This window comes from Pogona vitticeps, chromosome 2 (genome assembly GCF_051106095.1).
Source record: "Pogona vitticeps strain Pit_001003342236 chromosome 2, PviZW2.1, whole genome shotgun sequence".
NCBI classification, from domain to species: Eukaryota; Metazoa; Chordata; class Lepidosauria; order Squamata; family Agamidae; genus Pogona; species Pogona vitticeps.
The window spans coordinates 240,058,791-240,081,634 of NC_135784.1; the positions used below are offsets into that span (position 1 = coordinate 240,058,791).

The 22,844-nt window shown below is 39.7% G+C and overlaps 1 protein-coding gene across 3 annotated transcripts in view; it reads right to left on the reverse strand.

Annotated features, from left to right (window-relative positions):
- The window catches only part of FRMD3 (FERM domain containing 3), a 157,486-nt gene extending 137,294 nt beyond the window's left edge, over positions 1 to 20,192 (reverse strand). The window contains exon 1 of one of the 3 annotated variants that reach the window (XM_072992260.2): positions 19,794 to 20,192. In XM_072992260.2, the coding sequence (XP_072848361.2) occupies positions 19,794 to 19,943 (150 nt within the window). In that variant the 5' untranslated portion in view covers positions 19,944 to 20,192. The remainder of the gene's footprint in view (positions 1 to 19,793) is intronic. The other 2 variants (XM_072992261.2, XM_072992263.2) reach the window with 2 other exon arrangements.
- Positions 20,193 to 22,844: the final 2,652 nt, after the last annotated feature.

Below are 22,844 nucleotides of genomic sequence, written 5' to 3' on the forward strand. Positions count from 1 at the left end.
CCACCAGTCCACCTAGCTTGCAATAGTAAACTTGGTGAGTGACAACAGCTTTGAGCTCTTTTCCAGCCCTGCTATCTGCAATACTTTATATAGAGATGCTAGTTATTGAACTTGGGCTTTTCTAAATATGCTCTGGTGGAGAGTGATGTTTCTCTGCAACTGTGAAACCCATGAGTTTTGTCAGCCCATGCTGAGCTTCAGACATATTTTCAGGGGCTATGCTACTCATACAAGGCAGTGGGTTTGAATTTTTACAGCCAGTCACAGCTTTTCAAGCAGCTGAGTGCCAAACTGGCTGCTTTTATCACATGTATCAAGAGTACATGAGCTGTTCAGTTTAGAGTCAGCATAGTTTGATCATGAACTTCAGTAGTTCATGCCAGTACAATCTTCATTCTTGTGTTTAAAAGGTGTAAGACAGCACCCCAAAAATCTATAGACTTATTCCAACAGACTACACGTGTAACTCTGTCTGGGTGCTACTGCTATCAATTTTCCCACCTCCACTATTTCTGCAGCAATTCCACTGTTGTTTATAGAGTTGCAGGGAGCACAGTTGCTATACAAGGTATGCCAAATCCTCCCCACCCCCACACAAATCACATTGCTTGGTAGGTTGTAAGGAGCATAACTATGATGGAAAGGGCAAAGTGGAGATCCTCCCCAGGTGAGCTCCTACCCAACACAATCACAGTACTGTATACTTAGACTCCAGTAAAGCATTTGATAAGGTAGACCACAACCTACTTCTGCGTAAGATAGAACAAAGTGGGATAGACAGCGCAACTATCAGATGGATTTGCAGCTGGCTGACAAACTGCACTCAACATGTGGTCCTCAATGGAACCACATTTACATGGAGGGAAGTGTGCATTGGGGTCTCTCAAGGTTCTGTCTTGGGCCCAGTGCTCTTCAATATCTTCATAAATGACCTGGATGAGGGGACTGAAGGAGCACTCATCAAATTTGCTGACGACACAAAGCCAGGAGAATTGCTAATACTTTGGAAATAGACTCAACATTCAAAAGGATCTATACTTGAACATTGGGCCCTATCCAATAAGATACAGTTCAATGATGGGAAAAGTAAGGTCTTGCACTTAGGCAGGAGAAACCAGATGCAGAGGTACAGGACAGGTGAGACCTGGGTCCCCAGTAGTACCTGTGAGAGGGATTTAAGTGTCCTGCTGGACCACTGCCTAAGGATGAGTCAACAGAGTGCTGCAGCTGCCAAGAAAGCCAACACAGTCCTAGGCTTCATCAACAAGGGGATACCATCAAGATGATACTATACCGCACTGGTGAGGCCACATTTGGAGTGGTGTGTCCAGTTCTGGTCACCACAATACAAAAAAAAAGATACTGAGGCCCTGGAAGGGATGCAGAGAAGAGCGACAAAGATGATAAGAGGACTGAAGGCTAAATCCTATGAAGAATGACTAAAAGAACTAGGTATGTTTAGCTTAACAAAGACAAGACTGAGGGGAGACATCATAGCAGCCTTCCAAAATCTGAAAGGTTGTCACAGGGAAGAGGGCATCGATTTATTCTGTATTGTGCCTGAGGGCAGGACAAGAACCAATGGGTGGAAACTCATCAGAGGAAGATCCAACCTGGAAATAAAGAGGAATTTCCTGACTGTGAGAACCATTAAACAGTGGAACAGCTTGCCTCCTGATGTTGTAGGTGCCCCATCGCTGGAGGTTTTCAAGAAAAGATTGGACAGACATCTGTCCAGGATGGCATGAGGTCTCCTGCCTTGGGCTATATCTTGCTAGAGCTATATCTAGCAATCAGTGCTCCTTGCCCTGTTCCCAACCCCACGTCACATTTTTCTACAAAGTGTCTTTTTTGGATTTGCAGCCCAACTGAGGAATACCCTCAGGAGACATGCTCCTCCAGAGACTGCTCCATTGTCGCAGATGTTTTTATTTTCCCAGGCTTGTAACTCTTAGCCCTCTTTTGTTTTTTTACTGGTTTTTGTTCTCTCCTGTCTATCTTTCTGATCTCCTCTGAGGCTTCTTTAAATGTTGCATTTTATTTTCTTTACCTTTGTTGTATTTTAATAGTATATTGATTTAAGTAATTATTTTAACAACAAGGCTCAGACAACTTTTTGCTATGTGTTATTATATAATAGTGCAAATAAATACATAATGCTGTATAGCAAATTACTCTCAAGCTAATAAATGGAAATAGCAGAGATTTTTTTTTCCAAAAAGACTAGGTGAACATAATATGATATTTATGTTGCTTGCCTCTGATCATTTGTTTTGGTATCAGATGAAAAAGAGAAAAAGCATTCAGACATATAAAAGTCTGATTTGAATATGTTTGGGATAAACATATGTTGATCTGTTTTCTGATCTAGATGTCTTTCACATATCCATAAATGATTTGATACAAAATCTTCAGTGATGGAAATGTTAATCCTCTTGTACAAGCAATCTCCTTTTATGTAGAGGATGGCACTAAGCAACATTCCATCCACACAATAACATTTAGAGCAGTGATCCCCAACCTTGGGCTTCCAGATGGTTTTGGACTTCAACTCCCAGAAATTCTGGCCAGCAGAGGTGGTGATGAAGGCTTCTGGGAATTGTAGTCCAAGAACATCTGGAGGCCCAAGGTTGGGGACCACTGATTTAGAGGACCTGTTGCAATGCAAAGCTATTTCATGTATTTATCCATAACAGAAGAGGCAGTAAAGTCTGAACATCAGGTTTTCTGCCAGGCTTGATAGAAAGTGTTGTTCCTTAAACATGAATATGGGGGTGTTGCTATTTATTTTAATGACTGTTTAAAATCAAGAAGGTCAATCCTTCAAGAAGTATTGTTGTATTCTATAAAGTTTTTATGTCACCAGGAAACATGCAGGTATACGTCTGATCTCCATGGAATTGAAGCTCTTAGCACTCTGACAAGAGCACTAGAAGTAGCAAAAGAGAGCTATGCCTGGAAAGAATCCACAATCCCATTAGCTGAAGGAAATCATGGTTATTCTGCTTTGTGTACTGAAGTTTGCTATCAAATTATGTTCTAAAATGTTCATGGGCCTGAAAATTGGACATTAGCAAGTACAATATTAACTTTAAAGAAAACACTGAAGCACTGTTTAATACCATTGATTTTTCACTATCTTCAAGATCTGTTGAGGTAGCCTTATAACCCATGCGTGGTCTTTCTGTGAACAGAAGAGCTTTTCATCCGTGTTAGGAGTGCTTTTGAATTAGGCCTTCATTCTGAAATTGCCCAGATTCTATTGGGAGAGCACTCTACTGGATACTATCCTGCATTTGTACCCCTTCCATGTGTTCCCACTGCTTCTTCTATATATATATTAGGGCTCCTAATATAAACAACTAAAAAAATGAAGCTATTCCGTTTTCCCTCCAAAATGGATTTGCTTCAGAAATATATATATATACTTGAAGCACTCCTTCCACAGCACCATTTGCTTTACACCACTGTAACTAGACAAGAGGATTTTAACCAATGAGTTTCATAATTATTAGCTTGGATCCAACTAAGTCTATGCTGTTTTCCGACAGAGGGCTCCTAATATAAACAACTAAAAAAATGAAGCTATTCCGTTTTCCCTCCAAAATGGATTTGCTTCAGAAATATATATATATACTTGAAGCACTCCTTCCACAGCACCATTTGCTTTACACCACTGTAACTAGACAAGAGGATTTTAACCAATGAGTTTCATAATTATTAGCTTGGATCCAACTAAGTCTATGCTGTTTTCCGACAGAGGGCTCCTAATATAAACAACAAAAAAAATGAAGCTATTCCGTTTTCCCTCCAAAATGGATTTGCTTGCAAATCCATTTTGGAGGGAAAACGGAATAGCTTCATTTTTTTAGTTGTTTATATTAGGAGCCCTCTGTCGGAAAACAGCATAGACTTAGTTGGATCCAAGCTAATAATTATGAAACTCATTGGTTAAAATCCTCTTGTCTAGTTACAGTGGTGTAAAGCAAATGGTGCTGTGGAAGGAGTGCTTCAAGTAAAGATATCCCTGAAGACATTACCTGTTGCATACTGAGTTATGCGATTCAGTGTGCAACAGATAATGTCTACAGGGGGGTACCTTTACTTGAGGCAGTTCACTTCCAAAAGTTACAATCTGCTTTGCATCAGCATAGGCAAGAGGATTTTTACCAATGAGTTTCATAATTATTGGCTCAGATCCAACTAAGGGTGCAACCACATTGCCAGAAAATTTGGAAATGCTTCAGGATTGGAATGGGTTGGCCCACACTTTTTTCCATTGAGCACATGATTCAGCAACGTGAATCAGCCCAGAGCTTCCCTCCCTCACAATCCATAGTTTGCCTCTGCCCCTGGAATCTCTTTTTTTAGCTATAGGATGCATCTACATTGGTTTGGGCAGTGTAATTTCTTGAATCATGCACAAAACTGCGATCCTTCACTCTGCACTGTTCCCCTCCTGGCAGAATAAGTAATTTCTTTTTCTTCCGATTAAAAACAGCTTTCTTCCTTTCTTAAAAACAGCACTGTTGTACTAGAACATCTAGGCAGCAAAAATAGAAGAGAAAATGAGACTGAGACAGAGAAAGAGAAAGAGACAGGGAGGCAGAGAAGAGGAAACATATTACTTATTTATAGCTTATTAAGTAGTTCTTCTGCAGCTGCACCTCCTGCAGGTCTATGAGAGAGTTGCATTAAGGAGCTGCAAACAAGGCTGTTTAGTCAGTTTCCTGTTCTCCCTCTGCAGCTAGTTAATTCAAAAAGATCAAGGGAAATCCAAATTCCTCAGTGCAACTTCACAATGACTGAACTCACATTTCTCTCACTTATGAAATCATCCCTTAAGTCTGTGTTGTTCCCAGACAGAGGGTTCCTAATATTGTCAACTAAAAACCAGGCAATTGTTCTGTTTTTCCTTTAAAATGTATTTGCTTCAGCAAGGAAAAATTTGGAAGAAGTAACGGGAAAACAAAAAAAAGGTTACAAACGCAGGATGTTATCCAGTAGAGTGCTCTCCCAATAGAATTTCATACATGAGGTTGGGCAATTTCAGAATGAAGGCCTCATTCAAAATTACTCCTAATGTGGGTGAAGAGTTCTTCTGCTTACAAGAGGATTACTTCTCCAATTTCTGCTGACTCCCTGAATGTACAAGCACAGGCATACATGGAACATCCAAGCTCTGCATTCAGCACTATTCCAGAGCATCAGCATTTCCATAGCTGCAGAAGCAGCTTTTCAGGAGGAATCAGGAATGGCTAGGCTGTGGATTTTTGTTCAGTGTTCTGAAGGATCATGTATTTAGAATCTGAACCAAATTTTTTTGTTGTACAACACCGCTCTTTAATTCAAATAAGTCCACAGTTCTGTATCCTGTAGAAATCTTTAAATAAAAGTAATATTTTGAACATTTAAAGCATTAGATTTTATTCTTGCCCTGCACACAATGCACACAGCAATAGAGGTATTTTTGAATATCTGCATTCCAACATTTAAAAAAAGATACAAAATATAGGTTTTAGTATACTCCATGTTTTCTTCATCATTTTAGTTTTAAACTAATGTTCATTCCACATGCCTCAGTTCTGAAACTGAGTTATTTAGGGCAGAACTGTCATTGTTTTTACCACTCATGCAATGGTCCATTGCACATAAGTTGTTCTTTTTCCAGCATTTACATAAGAAGTATTCACCATCCTTTTGCACACACAAAAGCATAACATCTTTCACAACATCTCTGTCTTGCGCAACTTATCCTGAACATTGTGCAGGACAATACATTTGCAGGGAGTTAAGCTCCCCATTTCCTAACAAGATTCTACTCCTACTGTATGAATGAAATAGGATTTTACTGTTCAGAAATGTGTAATTGCATGTGTTTTCTATAAAATAATACACATTGAACTGTAGAAGTAAGGTATGAAGTTATACAATCAAGATACCACATAAAACTATCATTATAAATTGTCCATTCCACTCCTCAGTTTTAAAGATACATACTCTGATCATTCTGGAAGGTTATTAGAAAGCAATCTGCCAATGGCACAGGTCAGGAGATGAAATATCAAAATGCAACAGGAAGTAAAAGTGCACAAAAGTAGAAATGAAACCACGTGGACCACAAAAATAGATTGTGACTTTCCATGTCTTGTTAGCTACATGAGGAAAGTGTGCTATCCTACCATAAACTATGATTTGTTCACACAAATCAGACCCATTTGTGATAGGCATTGTGCAGTCTCAAAAAGGAATGGGGGAAGCACTTGCAAAGCAGTCACAAGAAGTATTTTTAAAAATTACATGTTCGGGAACCTAGCAAGTTTCCCATGGAGATTATTTCAAGAAGACATATATAGAATTGTGCCATTAGTGCAGACTGTAGCTGAAAGCACTTGTCTGAATTGCCTTGAATCCTCATTGCCTATGACCACACCGTTCGCCTTTGCCGTCTCCTTGGGACCCAAACTGACCTGGATTACGCAGGTCGAGGAGCCGCTATGTGATGAGAATCCTGTCATGGAAACAAACAGCTGAACTCTTTCACCTTCTCTCCCCTGTGGGTCAGATGATCCCATCAGGCCTGCGTATCTTATGACCCAATCTCTTAGCAAATGCTAAGTGTTTTCCCTTGGGCTACTCCTGCCATGACACAACTGTGTGTTGAAACAGAACTTTAATTTCCTGTAAAAATCTATCAACACATTTTCAAAAGACACAAGCCAGAAAACAAAACAGTTAAAGGCCTAGAAATTCTCAAGGTTCTTACCAAAAAAACAAACAAACCCTCTTTGTCTCCCATCTACAGTAAGGACACTGTGATAAAATACTGTAATAATTGTTGCTATCAAGTGATACATATTTCAATAAAACCTCATATTTATATGTATCCAACCAATCAAATGGAACTGCTGGCAACAATTTCTCGTTGTCTGCATAAGCCAGGCCTGGCCTGCTCATCAAAACATAACATATTGCAACACTTTGTATTACAATGGAAACAGTCCATAATGTTCCCATCCATTGGATGGTGTTTCAGAAGCTGACATTCCAACATTTACAGAGTGTTAAATGTTTTTCAGTGGTCAAGCCAGACCTCAGGGGAAGAAATGGGAAATATAATTTGTACCAATTAACTGTAATATATCAAAGTAAAGCCTCAGTTCACACCTCTGTCAATTCATATGAAGCATATATTGGATAGATTAAATTAATTTTACATTTATTAATGAATAATATCAAAATTTTAACAGATCTGTGGCTGATTACTGCATAACCAGAGAGCAAAATCACTAGTTTATCACCTATTCAATTTTAGAGCTTTTACAACTCCCTATAAACTGCTTGTGTACCTGAAATATAAGTACATGTAGGCAGAATAATTTAAGTAACATGCACATCCTGCTTACTTAAGCAAAAGAATATTATATTTTTTCCACAATTAAGTGTCAGCCCATACTTTCAACATAGCAGACATGTTTATATGTACCACATATCTTCTCATGAAAACTGTTAGGTATCAAAGGAAGGGGTGCATCCACAAACCCCATAGCATGTGAATGTACCCAGGGAGTTAATAATCAATAAAATGGATCCACTGCATATTTAGAGATGAATTTCACATTTTTACAGCAGTAACCATAAAAAAGAGCTTTGTCTGTAAAAAAAAAAAAAAAAGTTTGCATGGCTGCTATCATCTAAGTTGCCAAGCTTAAGTCTAGATCCAGGAATACATCTGAATGGCAAATCAATACCTTTAAGGAGAATGGAATTCCATCCAAATGTGTTAAGTTCTTTAATTCAATGGAGGGTTGGGGGCAAGCAGACACCTGTTTGAGACCCTAGGGAGCTCTGATTAATAGACTGGTGAATCATTGGTCTGATTCAATACAAAGCATTTCTTACCTCCTCAGTGGCACCTAAATGATAAAAGCTAGACTTCCAAAACAATTCCTATGATGCGATGCTGGAGTAACAGAACTACATCTCAGGGGGGAGTCTGGGCACCTTTGTCTCTGCAGTACGGTTAACTAGACTGAATTGCTTATTGTTTTGTCCAAGCACCTGTGATTCTTCTGTCACTCCTAATGAGCTAAGGCAATGGGAAAGTTTTGTGTTCATAAAATTGATTAAAATTGAATATCCTTCAACCATGCAATTTTGACTTCACATTTCACTTAACTATTCTGTTCCTCACTCTCTGGGGATATTATTATGCTCAGCTGGACAGACCTTTAAAAAAAAAACTTAAGAGCTGATTACTTTTACTCTTTCCACATTTGTTCCCAAGATACAGATAGGATTTGAAAATTAATTCAAAGACTCTTAATGAAGCAATTACACTTTCCAGTTAAAACAGAAAAGTCTCTTCACAGTCTTCTTTAACTGAGACCAACTGAACTTTGGCTAGAGACTGAGTTTGGATCCACCTTTATGTGATGCTGTAGATCTAGAAATCATGATATCTAAAGGAACACAGAATATCCTTGCCTTATTACAATGGGCTACATTTTCACAACTTCAGCAGACCTAGAAACAGATTTTATGCTTTCTTTTTCTATTAAATCGGGAATCTTAAGATTCTACAAAGTACTTATAGGCTGCATTAAAAACCTCTTAAGCTTTAAATTGCCTCTGGATTACCTATAAAGTGATCCTGATATAAACTGAATTGATAGCATCCCCTAGTATTCAAAGCTAATATCCAATTACACAAGGTAAGGGTCTTGTTCATTTCTCCTTCAAACACAGATGACGACTTAGGATGCAGTCACACTGGCAATAAGAACCGCATTTAAGCGTAATTTAAATCAATTTAGATTGTATTGTTTACACAATGCAAGGATGAAATCAATGTATATGGGCTACAAAACAAGTTTTTTTTTCAACTGGCCAGCAGGGACTTCTTAAAATACAGTATTTCACTTTTAATATTACAGTAATTCGGTTCAACACCATTTTGTGCAAATGAGCTGATTTCAGCATTTTGACACTAAAACCAATTTGAATCACTAGAAATATATTTATTTCCATTCAGTGCATGTGAACATGGCCACCAGTTTAAATTCCACATGTCTTGAAGCTGGTTCTTAAGAAGTCTAAACAGAAACTGATTCAGATCGCCAGTGTGACCACAGCCTGAGGCTCTCATTCCAGCGAAGAAGCTCCTCTTCCCACACATGCTGTAATTTTTTCCCCAGTGATGGTCATGTGAAAAATTGGTTACTATAAAAACAATAAATAAAATGGGGAGGATTCTCAAATGTAGGGGGGAAATGAATGGGGGAGCACTTGATTTGCACAGCTTAAAAATTTTTCATAGCAGGTCTGGACACAGTTTCTTCTATACACTGCAATTTCCAAATAGATTAGGCATGTCAAGGCTAACAGATTTATTTCAATATGATCATTTGTGGATTACAACTCACTTGATCAGACACACAAAGCAGAATGTTTAGACCACAGACTTATATATACAGTCTATGCGGTTGTGGGTGAGTTTTTAGAGTCAAATAGGATACAGAAGATGACAAAGTACACAACCTAAACCTTGAGTATAAAGTAGTTTAAAAGTTTAGAATCAAGAAAAATGTGAGTTAGCAATCTTTCAATATGTGCAATTTCATTTACTTACTTACTTACTTACTTACTTACTTACTTACTTACTTACTTACTTACTTACTTACTTACTTACTTACTTACTTACTTACTTACTTACTTACTTACTTACTTACTTACTTACTTACTTACTATCCTGCCCGTCTAGTTCGCTCAGAGTAGTGACCAGGCACTACTCTGAGCAGCTAACAGCAGTTTAACACACACACACACACACACACACACACACACACACACACACACACACACACACACACACACACACACACACACAGAGGGTTAAAAAAACCTACCCACCCCAGCCTACAAGGACATAAATGATGGGATCCAAACTATTACAGTCATAGCCCAAAATATAAAGTAAACCTAGAGGCAATGGCGAATCAAGATCAATATGCTCTTCCAGAGCTAAACTGTCACAACCTCTCTCCACTTGTTTTGTTGTGGTTCTGACATCACTTGCAGGATAAATATAAATTCACTAAATCTCTTGCCTGCTGTGCTGTCTGCATAATCCTTTAACCTTTTCCTTCCCACATCAGTCATAGCCATGGTCCCACTGGCCACTCTTGACTTCTCTAATTTGGTCACACACACCCCAGCCATTTTAGCCCTTTTCCTCAAATATACACTGCTATCAAGCTTTGTTTACAGGATTTTTAAAAGAAGATTTTTGAAGAAGATTTTCTTATCAATTAATAATTTTCCTGTAAAATATGCTCCTGCTCAATTCAAATGTTTTTTTTAATGACAACCATCAGTGCTCAAGGAGGAGGGGGGACAGAAAAGAAACAAATTATTCTAGTAAAAAAATAGTTAATTAAAATAGGCACTTGAGCTTAGAATAAAAACAATCATGAAATATCACTGTCTACTCCTTAACCACTGAAATGAGGGTTCAGAGAAAACTTCAAAATGTAGGTTCAATTTTGGAGGTAAATAATCTGCTTTTAAAAAATATTAATACACCCTTGAAAGGTACACCAACATCAGAAATACAGAGTTTGATACCACCAAAACTCATCACATATCTCAGTTTGTTTTGCAGAAGGAGGAAGAACAAAATAATTCAGGTACTTATAATTCAAATACTGCTTTTCTTAAAACTATGTGCTTTACATTTGTGACATAGGAAGCAGATCTGGATGAGATACTTAGAGGGTGATGTTTGGAACTTGACAAATGTCAAAATGGTTTATCTATGTACATATGAAGAATTGCTAGTAGAAGTTGTTAAGCCACTGAAATGTAGTACCTGTCAGATTACACACAATGAACAAGACTGAACCATCAGTTAGTGCCTATCTCTAAACAAGACCTTAAGCTATCTTCACTGGAAATTGTGTAAGCACACAGGATTATTCTGTGATCTATGGTCCAAATATTCAGGGTTCTCATTCTTAAATCTAAGATTTGAGACTATTTCAGAATGCACTAACTATGGCTCATGAAACTCAGCTTTCTCTAATACTGGCTAACAAAGAATTAATTATGCAGCATATAATATAAACCTAATTCTGTAAAATGTATGCAGATCACAGAATTAATTCTGTAGATTACCGAATTTGAATTACACTGAATTACACTGGCATATCAAGCATGCAGAACTCACTTAGTCCTGTTTATAATTAATAACACTGGACTACTAAACTTTCCCAAGATCTGCGACAACATTGAACAACAAGCACCAAATGCTTTACACATACAGAGATACTGAAGTGCATACATAGTAACAAGCTGTCTTTGAAACAGTTGTATGACAAACTTTCTGCAACTGCTTGTAATCAGAAGAGTCACCTAAATGGAATTAAGTAACTCTAGACTTCATTGTTACTGGAATTTGAGCAGAGAGGGAAAAAAACATTTGGTTTCAGGACATCAGCCCTTCAAGGTACATGGAGACTCCTGTTTAATCTTCTTAGTACAGTAATGACTCCTGTTGCAGAGTTTATAAGCACATGTTCAAGGTCATCCTTATTTTTCACTCAACTATACAGAAAGATGTTCTTCTCTATCAAGGGAAGTATAGTGTAGTGCATTTCTGCAAGAAAATATGGTTCATGCTTCCAAAGGAGCTGCCAAATAGTATGTCAGATTCAGAGGCCTTTTGTTTGACCTACTCAATTCTGTAGCTGATTATGGAAAATAGATGAATATAAATGACTGAGACCTTTAATTTGGTAACAGTATGCTCTATTTCAGAAAGTATGATGAGACGGTATTTATTTAGTATACCTATACTTCCCTTTTAAACAATATCGAAATTTTTCACCAATGTTTACATTGCAGAAAGTCTTAGAAACATTTTTCTAGTTGTTTTCATTTTTAGTAGGGATCTGTTTAGTCCTACATTGCCATGGCATGTTGGTTGGTTGCAGCAAAAACAACAAAGAGCCTTGTGGCACTTCAAATATAGCCATGTTTTACTCGGCACAAGCTTTCATAGTCTGCAGCCTACTTCACCTGCATTTGATCAAGTGGTCTGCAGTCCAGAAAATAATATAAAATAAAACTTGTTAGTTTTCAAGCTGCCGCAAGACTTCTACATATACATTTTCTACCCTAGAACAAGAATGCCATTTACATCCATATTTCCTAGTGTCTACTAAAATTCTAACAGTCTTCCCTTCATCAATAGGATAAAAAACCCATTCTTAACAAGCACTTGGTCTTCCAGATCACATCCAAGAGCATAGCACATCCAAATCAGTAGCAATGACTGATCTTCCTGCAGTTCTTTCCAAAAGCACCTGACTTCATAGCATACATAGGAGGGCACCTGAAGGAACTGCCTAACTGTATTGCCAAGATATGGGCTTGTGCAGCAGGGCAAAGAGCAACCAATCCTTGGAGGGGCTATGAGACAACGTTTCTGGACTAAATACAGTTACTTTCAACTAGCTAATTATAGTATACACACTATAATTCAGAACAGCCAAACAGAAGAAGCATCATCTTGTAGCAATTGACACATTACAGTCAGAAGCTACCAGTGCATACATATGCATGCAAATACACATTTATCTTAGGTATTTTCAGAAACAGATCTGTTATCAGAGACTTTCCTCAGAGAGATGTCCCTTTTCCATGTTAAATCTGCACCCCTCCCAGAATACTGACATCACTTAACAAAAGCAAAGCAGGCTTTGTTATCTGTCTTCCAAAGGGTCAGACATGATATAACTTTATGTGACAATCACGTAGATTGTTCCAGGTCATAAATGTAAAGAAGCAATAATCCCTATTACATATTGCCCAATGTCTTGTTCCTTACATAAGCCAAATCATAACTTTCAGTCCATTCCTCCCCTGTAAGCAAACTGTCTCTGTCATGATTCTCAGGGTCATACATGCACACTGGCTTGATGCATGCAAACCATAAGATTCGTGTCAGTGATGCTTTGCTTACCAGGGAGGAACAGACCAACATGTCCAATATGGCTTACATTAAGCAACAAGATTTCACCCATCATGATCAGAGTCACAAGTTTACTGTATTGGCAAGCTAACTTTTTTTTGAAGGTGCTAATATAATTTTTTTAATACTTGACAAAGGAGGTTTAGCACTGATAGACACTGTGTGAAAATAAATATATTTATTTATCTATCACCTCAATCAAAATCAAAATCAAATCATATAAATGTCAGAATCCCACCATTTGTCTGCCAATGTGACTGAAAAAAGGACCTAAAATCCTCTGTTCCTTTTCTATTCTGTCGTCATTTCTCACCACCCTTTCACCTCTGAATTTGATCAGGCAGGTCAGTCATCAGTTACAAAAAGTCTACATGGTAGCCCATTACAGTGGTGCCTCGCTTAACGATTTTAATTGGTTCCAATAAATCATCGCTATGGGAAAACATCGCTAAGCGAAACGCGGTTTTCCATTGAAATGCATTGAAAACCGGATAATCCGTTCCAATCGGAACGGATTGCCGTCCTTAAGCGAAAATCGCCATAGGAAACATCACTAAGCAAAACACGGTTCCCCAATTGAAATGCATTGAAATCTATTCAATGCATCTCAATGGGGGGAAAAATTACAACAAATTTAAAAAGAGTCGGAACAAAATCAAATTAGTTTAACGAAGGGTTTATTAAGTGCACTCATGATTTCAAGCATTCTAAACATTTTTAACATATAAAAAACAGCCAACATGAGGCTGTCAAAACCATCGTTAAGCGAAACAGGGGGACCCAAACTATCATCGCTATGCGAAGCATGGTCCCAAACATCACTATGTGAAAATCACCCATAGGGAACATCGTTAAACGGAGTGCAAGATCGCTCTGAAAAAGTCATCGCTAAGCGAATTCATCATTGAACAAAGCGCTCGTTAAGCGAGGCACCACTGTATAAGGATAAGTTGTATTTATTTATGTACTTTATTTGACTCGTCCCCTTTTTCTGCTGTGCTCTTTCAATTTTCCCCAGTGTTGCTGCAAAGTGTTAGGGTCCAGTGGAAGCTTTAACAAATAAATCAAAACTAGGCAACACATGCCTCAGAAATATAGATTAATTAAGAGTTGCCCACAGGGCCTGACCCTTTCTCACTGTCACTTGCTCCAATCACCTACTTTTTAGTCATCAGATCCCATGGATGAAAAGGCAACATATTGAATTTTGACCTTTGGGCTAAAACATAGCCCTAAGCCACACTGCAACCTTTATGTGACAGCACTATTTAATCTGCCAGTCAGAATCTGTAATTGCGTGATTCATTGGAGACATTCTTCAGCCCACTCAATAACTCCACAAAGGGAGTCTTCATCACCAGTACTGAGTACTACTTTCCTTCTGAGTGAGTTTTTAAAGGACATTAACATTCCTAAGCTAATGTTAGTTTCAAAGGAAGAGAACTGTAAAATTCACACAAGGAAAAGTAGCATGCTGCTGTTTTTCAAAAGAAAACAAAGAAAAAAACAAGCAAGAGAGAAATCCCACCTAAACAAGAATGTCTGTTTTGGTGTATTTAATAACCTTTCCTTTTGATTTAATATGCCATTTAAGTATCTTTGGTAATTCTGCAACAAGGGGAAGAGCTTTTCGGTGAAGCGTTCATCCAAATAAAAAGAGTCCTTGGATTTGTTTGCTTTGGAAAGACTGTTGGTACAATAATGAACTACAGTCAGCAGAACAAGGATGCTCTGAAAAGGGAATCCCTTGTGGTGCTTCTGGGTAGAATCCGTAAATCACAAATTTAAAAGGAATGTATTATTTGAAACTATTGGCAACTGTCCACAGGCTAATGCAGATACTTTTAAAGGCATTTAAAAGCACTCTGGGTATGTTAATGTATTTTGAACGGAAGAACATTGTGTAATCTAATATCAGATTTTCTGCTCTTGCCTTTTTGCTTTATTCTCTCCCTCCTTTCTTTTCAAGCTCCATGTGTGTAACTGTGTAATTGATTTCTATATATAGCAATATACAAATCTTAGCACTACATGAATACAGATAATCTAACCTACAATCTGCATTGGACAGAAGTCTGGTCAGTTCCTCTGCACTTTCCAGGAATCGCAAAACACACGCGCGCGCGCACACGGGATTCTCTATGTATGTGAATCAACATGATGTGTTGCACAACATGCAGTGCCAAACATATACAGCTAGAAATCCAGTCTCAAATCTCATATTCATACGATTTCATTTTTACATCATGCTTTATTAAATGGAATTTGAAAGACAACCATGCTCAGTAACTCAACCATAAGATCATTACTATTATATTCTATTATAAAATGGATGTGTAGATCTATACCCATTATCTTAAATAATGTCTCTCCTTTTGTTTGGTATTGCACAAAATCTGAGGCACATTACATAGTCATTGACTCTCTTAGCAGTCTGGCAGTGAGCACAGGCTACACCATGAGACTACATAATACTATCAGCAGAGAACAAGTCCAGATGGAACAGAAGTTATGGGACCTCCTTAGGTACCCAACTTTTTTCTTCTTCTATTACCATAACAAAATGCCAGACATTATCCTAAACTGACTCCATTTAGCTCAGCAGCCTTATACCGGGAATATAAACAGTCTTGAATGTCTAAATAATCCTCTGGCTTTTGTTTTTATCTGTAGCTATGACACACAAAACTTTGTGGAACTAATCTTCCATCCATGACCACCTAACACCTAAGTACTATGTGGCCTGAAGCAAGGGATGCAATGGTGCCTTTCACTTTTCCATGTGCAGAGCTGATGGACTGCCATTTAAATCTCATTTCAGTAAAAATAAAAAAGAGACTTGTGTCACTTTAAAGACCAACACATTTCATTTGGCATTCACTTTTATGGAGTAGTCATGATTTCAACAGATTAAGTGGGTTGTAATCTACCACAATTAATGTCCAGTAAAATACACTAGCTTTGAAGGTACTCCAATATTCTTTACTGATTTCCTACAAGTGACTAACATAGTTAGGTAAAGATTCCCCTTGACCTTTATTCCAGCCGTGTCCGACTCTAGGGCGTGATGCTCATCCCCGTTTCCAAGCCATAGATTTGTCTGAAGACAGTTTCCGTGGTCACGTGGCCAACACAACTAGGACTAACATAGTTATCCCTTCATATGTCAGCACTGGCAACATAGCTGCATCTTGCACTGCACCTGAGTACAGCAGGCTAGCTTCACAGCATGGAACAGACTACAGAGTAGACACAGGTCTGTCTGCCAATATTTTACCAATGATCCCCACCCCACAGCACCTGTTGCTTGAGATGGCTGCTGCTTAATGGCCAGGCTAGTCCTGCCCAACAATGTCAATGTTCTCTCTCTCTCTCTCTTGGATCAAGTCCTATGTTTTGGTAGGAGATTCTCTGATCAATACCACAGTCTACATCTTCCTTCTGATCAATGCACTGAAATGTCTGTTGTTCAATGCCCTTTAAAAAAAAAAGCAAAACTCTGTATTCTGCCTTAAATACGTGAAGCCGCAGTCTAAAACTGCACAGATTTTTACTCCTGTCTCATAAGAAGTTCTGTTTGAGTCAGATATTTGTATACTACAAAAAGTTAGGGAAGTAAAATAAATTGCTTCCTTTATTTAATATATCAAGTTTTCAGAGACATGGGAATAACTATATCTTACAAGTATTCTTCCCTAAATGAAGGTGAGACAATCTGGTATAGTTTCAATTAGCTAACTTAACTAGGTACTCTTAAACATTATTATATAGCATACAGATATCTCCCTTTTTAAATGGGCAGTACATCATCAAGTCTACCTCTTTTTCCCCTCACGGTTCATTTTGAGAGGTACTGAATCGACAGTACTATAACACACATACATCAATGAATAATTTCCTGGACAGGTAAAGAAACTCCTTTAAATACACTTTGTTTAAAAAAACCAGAGAACAAGAGAGAGAGAGAATGAGAAAAAGAATATGTGTGTGAGAGAGTATGAGTGAGGGAAGGAGGGGCTATATATTCAGTCAAACAGTTTGATGTAGTGCATTCAGGTTCACTGAAACATTTTCCCCCTTGGGGAAATAGATAGTAGCTTTCATAGTCAATAGAGTTTAACCATTCTTATACTTCATGAAGCCTTCTACAAATGCCTTAAAAACAAAGCCATTGGGGTACATTAGCCACAAACCACAATGGAACAAAATTGCAGTCAGTTAGAAATGAAGAGGTCTGAAGAGGTTAACAGTTTCTTAATTTTACAGTTTATTTCCACATGACTGAGAATGAGAAACATTTAAAATAATATATTCTACCAATCACTCTCAACAGAGGATGTTTTTCACAAACATTTCTATATCTAACCTTTATCTGTTTGTTATCAAAACAAATAAACTACAGTTTTGATGGGATTAATAAGCAAAAATTAATTATAGCTGGCTGGTCTGTTTTCTAAAATGCTACCTTGCATTAAAGAAAGCCTACAGAAAAAAATTGATTTGTTTAAAATTTGGTGCTGGAGCTTTGCAGATCCCCTGGATTGCCAAAAAGACGAACAAGTGAATCCTAAACCGAATCAAGCATGAACTATCTCTGGAGGCAAAAATGATGAAACAGAGGCTGTCCTGCTTTGGGTACATCATGGGAAGACAGGATTTTCTGGAAACGATAATGATGCTGGGCAAGGTGGAAGGCAGCATGAAAAGAGGAAGGCCAAATACGAGTTGGATTGACTCCCTAAAGGAATCCACAGGCATGAGTTGACACATTTTGGAGATCTCTCATTCATGACTTGACAGCATGTAAGAATCACCATTTGTTGTTGTTGTTTAGTCGTCAAGTCGTGTCCGACTCTTCGTGACCCCATGGACGACAGCATGCCAGGCCCTCCTGTCTTCCAGTGCCTCCCAGTGTTTGGTCAAATTCATGCTGGTAGCTTTGATGACACTGTCCAACCATCTTGTCCACACAAGGGATCACCATTACCTTACTTCTAATATGATGTTATTAGTGGTGGTGGTGGGGGATTATATGTTAAAAGAGGTAATTCCTTTACCAGTGAATGGTAGATTTTGTTTATTAAATAAGTCATATTTTGTTCTTTTCAGTATGTCAAGGTCTGAATAATATGCAACATTTACTTCAATACAACTTATTAATTTATTAGATCTGTTAAGAGGCAGATTATTAATCAATGATAAATTATTTCACTGTTCAGTAGCCCTGATTCTGTTTAAACCACATAAACAGGATAATTTTTTCCTCATTACTGCACTCATCTGAAGCTGCAGTGACGTTGCCAGAGGTTGTTATAAGTACTAATTTGATTAGCTGGACTATATATTGGTCCTAGACAGCCAAATAAATAAATAAATACTGTAAATAAATAAATGGCAGTTGGAAAAGATGTGGCATAAACTGCCAACCATCTTGATATAACAATGCAAAATATCAATGCAAGTAGCTTGCAACGGGTAAGAAGAATAACTCTACTAACGATAAATAATGATGCCAAGAACCTTGTCTTTCTAAAAGCTCATGTTCAACAGCCACCAACCAGTTCCTCACAGCAAAATAAGGTAAAGTCCTATTAAAAGCCCCCAAATAAGCACTTCAACTTCCTCTGTCAACCTCTGCTGAATTCCACCTCTCTTCTCATACAGCATTGTGGAGAATTAATCAAAAAGGAACAGCAAAGAGTACAACATTGTCCAAAATATGCATTGCAGCCTGTTTTCAACAAGCAAGAACAAGCACTCCATATGTTGGTTATATTGTACCAGAACACTTCAATCTTTCCTTGTAGTGTTTACTTTTTCTTTCCTCTTAAAGTGCTCCAACACTTAATCTGTATAGCAAGGGAGCATTCAAGCCTATATGCGCCGACTAACCCTGTCCCATCTAACAGTTCAATTTAATGTGACAGCTTTTTGGGGAAAAAAAATCTTATACTATAAAAGAATGATGAGTTCATACACAAGGAAAGTTGTGCCTCCTATCCCTCGTGTAGTCACAGGCACCATCCAATGGGGACTGTGACATCTGCCCAGTCGCCTGCCATATAGCACTCCAAATTACAAAAGCACCTGCAAGATAGGAAAGAATCACACCTTCCTAGCATCACGCAGTGTGAACTGTGAAAAGAAGCCTCTACAAATCTTTCTTAAGAGATAAAAGACACCCGAATCTCACCACACGACTGAGTATCTGCACAGCAGCTCTCCATTTGGAATGTTAAACACACAGACACAGAGAGAGATACACACACCCCACTTAAATATCTACAAAGAGAGGCCTTTCTGCCAGGTGAACTTTCCAGGTTTTCGACATGCCCCGGGAGGCACACACTCTTGCAGCCCTCCATCAGCTCCTTCTCGTTCCCCACCCCGCCCCCTTGTAGTAACCCGATTTGCCCGGGATCAATCCTTTGCCCGTAAACAACTTCTCGTTATGGGAGCGCTCCCTGAGCAAAAATGCATGCATGCCTCTGTACGTGCGTGTGTGTGTGTGTGTGTGTGGAAAAAGGAAGACACGGGCATGTAAGGACGGGAACAGGGTGGCATAATAGAGCGTGGAGGGTGGGAAGGGGGGTATCAATATAGCCATAGGTAGGGCGTCCCTGGGCAAAGAGGAGGGGGAGCCAGGCAACATTGCTGGTGCCAAGTCGGGGGGGGGGGGAAGCAGGTATGGCAGGAAGGGGGCAAACGTCAGGAAGGTTCCCCGACGAGCCCGTGGCTTCGCTGGGCCGGCGACAAGCACCTGGATGTGGCAGGAGATCTCGGAGTCGTCCAGCAGTCGGATGGTGCATTTCATCTCCTGGCTCAGGGACCTGATGCTCGAGCTCCGGAACCGGATCATTTTCATGGTCCTCCTGCCTCCTCGCCTCACGCACTCGCAGGGAGCGAACATGCACCGCAGTCCCGAACGGGGCGGGGCGGGGGGGCCGACGACCAGCCCGGCTGCCTCGGCCCCTCCTCGCCAGGAGGGAAGAAAAGGGGGAGGGAGAGTGAGGGAGGGCAGGAGTGACCGAGCGCCTGCCTTGCCAGGCGGCCGGCGACTCAGCCCCGAGGCGGCGGCGGCGGCGGCTCCCGCTGCTGTTGCTGGGCGAACATCACGCTGGAGAGAAGGGGGTGGGGGAGGCGCTGGCGGCGGCGGCCGCTGTTATCCTCGCTGCCCGAGCCCCTTCTGTTGCCTCCGTTGCCAAAGGCGGCGGCGGCGGCTCCACGTCCCTGCCGAAAGGGGGCCCGTCGGCAAAGCTCGAGTCTGAGGCGCGCGGCCGCGGCGCGCGCCGAACACCAAAGAGGAGCGCCGCGCGCCTCGCCTCGCCTTTGGCGCGCAAACGCTGGCGCGTTCAGAAGGGACCGCTTCCCCCCGCTTGCAGCGGTTACTCGTGCTGCTGCTGCTGCATCAGGCTTCCCTCTTTCTCCCGCCTCAGCATCCTACGCTGGCTCCCTCCATCCCGTTTTCTCGCTTCTGCCCCCTTATGCCTTCCCCTTTTTTCTTCCTTGCTCCCCTCCCCTTCTGATATTAGCATCCTTTTGCATCATCAGTTTCCCTCAGCATTCCCCTCCCGAGTTCTTTCCATTCTCCCTCGCTTTTTCCCTTCCTCATTTCGCCTTCTCCTCCTCGCCTTCAAAAAAGTGCCTTTTTTTCCAGTTTGTAGGACATTAGTAATTTACTGCTATGAACAATATGAGCACTTATGAAGACGTACTTAAAATGGGCTATGTCTGAAATTCTATCCAATTCTGCCCAGATTAGAGATAACAGGAAAAAAAGTAAGACAGCAACATAGAGAAAAAAATAGGAGAAAACGGACTTAGGAAGGGCTGATAGATCAACCACTACCGCCTACACTCATATCCTAGAAGAAACGTGTTAGTATCCACTCATCTCTGATGTTTCCTCCATCATCTTCTGTTAGTTTCCTTTCAATTCCTCCCACTATTGCCAAATTTATTTTTATTTATTTTCTTCAGACTCCCACTACTGTTCATCATTATGGTCTGCCTGGCAGAAATGAGGCAGTTGTTTTTTTAGGCAACAGATTTGGGGCATCATAAAAGGGGAGCAAATTAGTAGTTACAGTATTTGATTTGTGTTTGCTGGCTTTTTATTACTAGAGGTTGGAAGAGGTTCTTGGGGGACTTCTGCCTCCTGCCAACATAAATTAGCTCTGCATAACATGTGCCTTCACTTGAGTGGATGAGGGATGCTATTTGCTCTCTGGGAGCAAAATGTTTTGAGATGGCCCTGTTCCACTCTGATTCTTTTTTTCTACTGCCTACTTGGTATTACTGCCCATTCCCCTTGGCTACTTCCAAATTAAACTTTTTGTTGCCTAATGCACTGGTTCTTAACCTTTGTTACTCAGATGTTTTTGGACTGCAACTCCCAGAAGCCTTCACCATCAGCTGTGCTGGCTGGGGTTTCTGGGAGTTGCAGTTCAAAAACACCTGAGTAACAAAGGTTAAGAACCACTGGCCTAATGCTGTGGTTTGCTCTTGTCTCACACAAGAGCTAGCAGTACTGTCGCCAACACAGGCCCGACCCAAATGCCAAGCTCTGAGCAACCCTTCTTCGGAGTCCAGAATTGTGGATGTCCAATATCCAGGGCGATGAAAGACATTTTGGCCCTAGCTGGCACTGGACAGCTGCCTATTGCTGCGGCAATATATGTGCATATATGTGTACTGTATTTAAATAATGACACCAGGTTTGTATGTTGTATAGCTGCGAGCACGTGACTGGTAAGTGTAGGTTGTATAGGCTTGAGTGCTAAGATGATTGGCAGATGAGTGATAGAATGCTGAATGCAAGGATGAATGCTGATTGGTTGGTCTGGTTGGAATGTGATAAAACTGACAGCAGAGGGAATGATCAGGAAAAATCAGGAAAAAGGAATTGTGTTGTATGCAGTCTGGAATTAGTCTTAAAATTGGAATATTGGAAGGTAGTTTATGAGGAAGTATATGTTAACAGGGCCTTCTCCTTAGAGTTTGGAATTCCCTCCCATAGGAGGCCAGGCTGACCCCATCTTTGCTGTCCTTCAGCAAGCAGGAGTTTTTTAAATAGATTCTTGTACATTACCACTTTGAATGTGTTTTAGTGTTAGTTTTTTATATGGTATTTGTTGTATCCTTTTTAGTATTTGCATACTCACTATTGTTAGCTTTAATATTGTCTTTTAATGATATAAGCCACTCCAGGTCCCTTTAAGAAGAAACACGGGATAAAAATACTTGAAAGAAAGAAAGAAAGAAAGAAAGAAAGAAAGAAAGAAAGAAAGAAAGAAAGAAAGAAAGAAAGAAAGAAAGAAAGAAAGAAAGAAAGAAAGAAAGAAAGAAAGAAAGAAACTGTATTCTCAAAGGCTTTCATGCCGGGATCTGAAAAATACAGCCTGCAAAAGGTCAACAAACTCTACCCAGCCACAAGGACCAGGGATCATTGCATAAAAAAGACCAGCTAACAACACCCATCAATCACAGTGATACAGTAGATAATATCTCCCCTTTATCACAACAAAAAACGCACTGATCACCCTATATCCTGAAAAGGACAAAAGCTCTTCCCACAGCTATAAATACTCAACCATCCAACAAACAGCAACAGAGCATGGACAGAGTTCCTACTCCAGTCCTCTGAAGATGTCAGCCACAGAGACTGGTGGAATGTCAGAAAGAATAACCTTCAGAACATGGCCAAAGAGCCTGAAAAACCCACAACAACCATCAAAGAAAGAAACTGCATCTACCTTTAGGAGCCTGCCTGGCTTTTAAAATCATCTGGGGAGGTCTTCTGTCAGTCCAA